Raw genomic sequence first — 4,992 nt, 5'->3', positions numbered from 1 at the left:
TATATAAGTAGGAATCAATATATACATAACCTAGCTAGTTTTAATGCTACAAAAAGTATTGAAACAAAGTCAAAACTACAAAAACTGAGTTACTTAAAACGTAAAAAGTTTTATCTCTATTTTGGCAAATCGGTGTAATTATGTTAGTCTGAGCATGTGGGTTATCATAATTTAAATCATAAGTATAATCTGGATGGGAATAACCTTAACAGTATTATTAAAAATAGGGATCTTGATGTATTGGTTGATCAGTTTCTTAGGCCATCTCTTGTGCTGTTTCTAGTGGTATGGCAAATTGGATTTTAGGATGAATTTATAGAAATATTGAATACACGGCTATAGAGGTTATAATTTCATTGTATAGGTCGCTGGTTAGGCCACATTTGGGAGTATTGTATTTAGTCTCGGGCTCCTTACCTTAGGAAGGACATTGAATTGTTTGAAATGGTTCAGATGAGGGCTACTAGAATGATGCCTGGGATGGAGGGTTGTAATATGAGGAGAGGTTGAGATCTATGAAATTGTTTTCTCTTGAAAAAAAAGAAGAGTTAGAGGGGATTGAATTGAGGTGTTTAAAGATTGTTAAAAGAATTGATAGTGTTGATGCATCAGCTTTTTTCATACTTAATGGTGAGAATGGTAGGATGAGGGGACACAGATATAAATTTTGGCAGGGTAGGAGTCATCTTCACCTAAAATAGTTTTATTTTTCTAACAGGTGATTGGCCTTTGGAATGGGTCACCTTCTGATGTTGTGGAGGCAGTAAATTTAAATTAGTTTAAGAGAAAGCTTGATAACTACATGAATTATCAGAGCTGGCTTTCAATTTTTTATTATTATTTGATAGTTTTAGTTTAGTTTAGTAGATGGGACAACCTAGATGGACCAGTTGGTCCTTTGTTATCTATAAACATTATGTTGTTATGTGAAGTTTATATCTATTATTTAATATTAAAGCACCCATCAAATATATGTTACTGTCAGAATGTTTCTACATTCACATCCACTTTTAGATGGCAGTATTTGTATAGCTTGTCTTATCTGATCTTAATTGTAAGAGTAATGTGATTTGTTTGTTTTTTCCTGCTTTTCTCATCCTGGAAATTTTGAACTCCTTGCTGCATTTCTGATAGGGAGAAAGTAACTGTCGATGTAGAGATGAGTTAATTATTTAAATACATGCGTTATTGGGCCAGGCTACAGATCAAAATGCAACATGCTATTGAACATGCTTGGCACTTTCAGGTATGGGAGGTCATAAAAGTGACAGTTAATCCCACTATTCAGCTAAGACTAGCAGTGTTGGAAGCTGGTGCTGTTAATTCTGGTCAGCTGTTCTGAATTATGGATGACTATACCTGAACCTTGAGGTCTCTGACCTGGCTATTTAAACATGTGCAGGTTGAAAATACCAAATACCATATTCTATCAGTGAAGTATATTTCAAAAAAACTTATACATTACATTTTCAAACCCTTTGTTTTTAAACACAAGAGCATGACTGAAATTCACTTTAAGGATAAGGTAGCCCAAATATAAATAGTTATCTATGCTGAAGACATGAAATAGCACATGTGTAAGTGATTGTGACACAGAAAAAATACTCTAACTTATATAAATAGAATGAATGATAAAAATATAACTAGTTTTATATATCTTATGAGTTAGAGTTTAATGTAATGTTTTACTGCTAAAAGATTCTTGACTTTGTGTGTTATCTAGGATTGAAGTACTTTATGTCAATTTGAAAACTTTGAAACAAATATTTTTCATTTATAAACAAAATATTTTAATTTATAAAACTTCAGCTTTATTCCTCTTTTAGTGATACCAGAGCTGTCACATTTGTTTCAAAATATATAATATAAAATTTAAAAGTAAAATATTGCATAAATGAAAAACTGTTTTTAATTCCCAAATTCTCAAATTTTAATTCATGCATCTACAATCTGCACAATTTTTTAACCAAAAATATTTTAAATGTTTTTGGTACTCTTCAAAGCTCTAATGAAACGCGTATTTTAAGTAGAATACTAAAAATGTGCTAAATAAACAATACTTGTGGTTTTCATCATTCACTTTACTGAAATACATACACAGCTCATTATCAAGGATGGTAATATATAATAAAAGTAGTATTAGGAAAGCTTACAAATTATTACCAGTCTCTTAGATGTCAGTGATATGATTATTGTAATATTTATTGCAGGAAGTAACCGAGGAATTAAAAAATCATGGTTTTGAATTTTAGTTTCTTAAATTTCTTATTTTCTCAGTGTGAAATCCTGTTAAGAAGAATCTCAACTCTAGTTCCACCACAAGAAGATCCCTCAAATAACGTTGACAAAGTGGTGGCATATATAGAAGGTGGTACAGATCGTTATCCCTCCTTCCACACAGATAAACCACTTGGGTAGGCATTTCTTCTCGAACAGTTAAGCACTTAAGTTGATTCCTTGCCTTTTTGCTTGGGTGGTATTCTTCTATATCTTTTAATCATTTGCCTCACTAATTTTCTAAAATGGCAAGCATATCTTCAGAAGTGAACATAAGTATTAATTTTTTAGTTACACCATTTCTATGATTGCATTTGGCAAAATATATTATGAAATATACAATTATTAATTCTTTAATAGTTGCTATTAAATACTCTAATATTTATAATGTTGCATTTAATCTGATGTTTGGTCATTATTTGATAATTTAGTATAGTATTTGACTTCTGTTATTTTGCAGTAAGTAATAATAGAAAATGGTGATGGTGGAGTAATAGCATGAAAAGGTACTGTGCTAATATTCTTGAATAAAAATGATACCAATAGCTGAGTGAAATTGTTCAGGAATTATGCTTCTTTTCATTTCCAAAACAGTGTTGTCAAGGAGATCTACTACTTGCTTGGAGATTACTATTTCAAAAACAAGGAGTTTGGGTATGTAGTATTCATTAAAAGTGGATAACAAAGATTGAGCATTATGAATAATATCTACTTATTTTAGCTAAGATCACATGGGCTGGTCGATCAGAAAAACAACTCTTATGGTAGCTTTGCAGAACCTCTTGAACATTTCTAAATATACTTCTTGATGGTTAGCCATATGGCTTCATTTTAATTTATGTTATATGTATATATGTTTGTAGATTTTAATCTCTGGTTTATTGATCTGTAATACTAAGTATTATTACTCAGTTTGTAAGACTGGATTGTTTTAATTTTTTTACATTTAAATTATTTTACTTCTGAGCTATATAATCCGTTTATCACGAATTGTCGTAGTGGTTCATAACAGGGATTGTCCATTTGTTGTTCTTTATTATTATTTAATATTGTTCCACCAGCCTACAGCAAAAAATGGCTGCGAGTATTGTAATAAAGCCTGGACAAAATTATTTGTGCATTGTGTAGGGTAGTTTTAAGTTTATTTGACTACATAGCAAGTAACAGTGGCTGTATAACCATTGACATCCAATTGTTTTAATGTAGCCTGTAATTTATATGGAGCCTAATAATCTAATATACATGCATATGTATATAGGTACATCCAGGCCATGGGTGTAATTTAATGTTTATTTAGCAGGCATGACTCGTGTACCATAGCAATTATTAACTTATTGTTACAACTGTATTGATGTTGCATATCATTTATATATGTATTGGGTTCCTGCACTTTCAAACACAATGCTGCTGACAGAATAACAGTTTTTTTACCACTGCATGATTGAGTTGGTCCATGTTATACAATTGTCTAAAACATCACACAAAAGTCTAAAACACTTTACTAACATTTAGGCTGTCACCCACAACAGAATCTTTAAGCCAAAATTTAAAAGATAAGACCAAACTCAGTTTTGAGCATCAGCTCAGCAATCATGATGATGGTAAGTATTGAATTATAGCCAACACTATGTAATTGCAAATTTTATAGATACTCCAGATAGAGTAGCCATCCTTGAAGATGAGTATAAGGAGTGGCGAGAATCGTGCAAACAGGAGATGGCAAAAATTATGGCAATTCTAGGTGACAATGAGGCAGAAACTTTGTAAATATATATTTTATTTTGAAAATATTTAGTTTCAGAAAGCAACAGCTCACCAGAATTTAGGATCGTCACAGTGGAAGAGGGTCCTAGAAGTTTCACAACCCAAATTCCATCAAAAATAGAGGGGATAAAGGTATACTGATATAATAAATTCATAATTGATAATTAACACGTTTTCAACCTTGTAGAGTGTGAAGAATATCACTCTAAGAGGAAATTGGGCCAACTGCAGCAAAACCATAACTGGCCAGCAAAGAGGAGGAGGCGTAAGGGGGAAACATAACAACTATAAGAAATATTTAAAATGCTTCTTTGTATACATATGCTATTATATATGTATCTATACAACTTAAAAACTTCATATGGCTATCTGTATGTGTACGGCTTTACAACTTAAAGAAACTGTAAAGCTTGCATGTGTATATTGATAGATAGGTAGACAGATATAGATATAAATACTAGCCAACATGCATTGCACGTGCATGCATGTATAAAATTCCTGCAGTTACAAAATTCAGTCCATGTACAATTTCAGTACAGTTCAGTAGTCCCTCCAATCCAATGTTTACAGACTCCCCATATAGCTACATGGTATAAATATAGTAGCTGTATATATTTTACAAGTATATACATAACATGTAGTATGTTGAGCACCATACATCATTGTTAATCTAAAAAGGAGGAATATGGATCTTCAAAAAATGCAGAAACAAGAATGGTAGCATAAAGTGAAAATGCAATTACCAAAAAAGTAAACAAACAAGCTTAAGATTTGAGACATATAGTTGACATTACTTCCTCAAGCTAAAAATCCCTATTTTGACTCTATTTTGATATTACAGCTTTTTAGACATTGAGTCAGATTATTAATTTGTAGCTTGAGGAAATAATGTCAACACAATGTCTCAAACTTTAAGCTTGTTTGTTTACTTTTTTGGTAATTGCATTTTCA

General features: G+C 31.5%; 1 protein-coding gene across 3 annotated transcripts in view; it reads left to right on the top strand.

Annotated features, from left to right (window-relative positions):
• Positions 1-4,992, top strand: part of LOC106459791 (calcineurin-binding protein cabin-1-like) — a 115,028-nt gene that overhangs the window by 74,200 nt on the left and 35,836 nt on the right. For all 3 annotated transcript variants that reach the window (XM_022386338.1, XM_013919451.2, XM_022386339.1), the window contains exons 28-29: positions 2,278-2,414; positions 2,872-2,931. In XM_022386338.1, coding sequence (XP_022242046.1) covers positions 2,278-2,414; positions 2,872-2,931 — 197 coding nt within the window. The remainder of the gene's footprint in view (positions 1-2,277; positions 2,415-2,871; positions 2,932-4,992) is intronic.

The sequence above is a fragment of the Limulus polyphemus genome, unplaced genomic scaffold, assembly GCF_000517525.1.
Source record: "Limulus polyphemus unplaced genomic scaffold, Limulus_polyphemus-2.1.2 Scaffold661, whole genome shotgun sequence".
In the NCBI taxonomy this organism is placed as follows: Eukaryota; Metazoa; Arthropoda; class Merostomata; order Xiphosura; family Limulidae; genus Limulus; species Limulus polyphemus.
The sequence above is the reverse complement of the archived record's forward strand: the minus strand, read 5'-3'. Positions and strand labels throughout refer to the sequence as shown.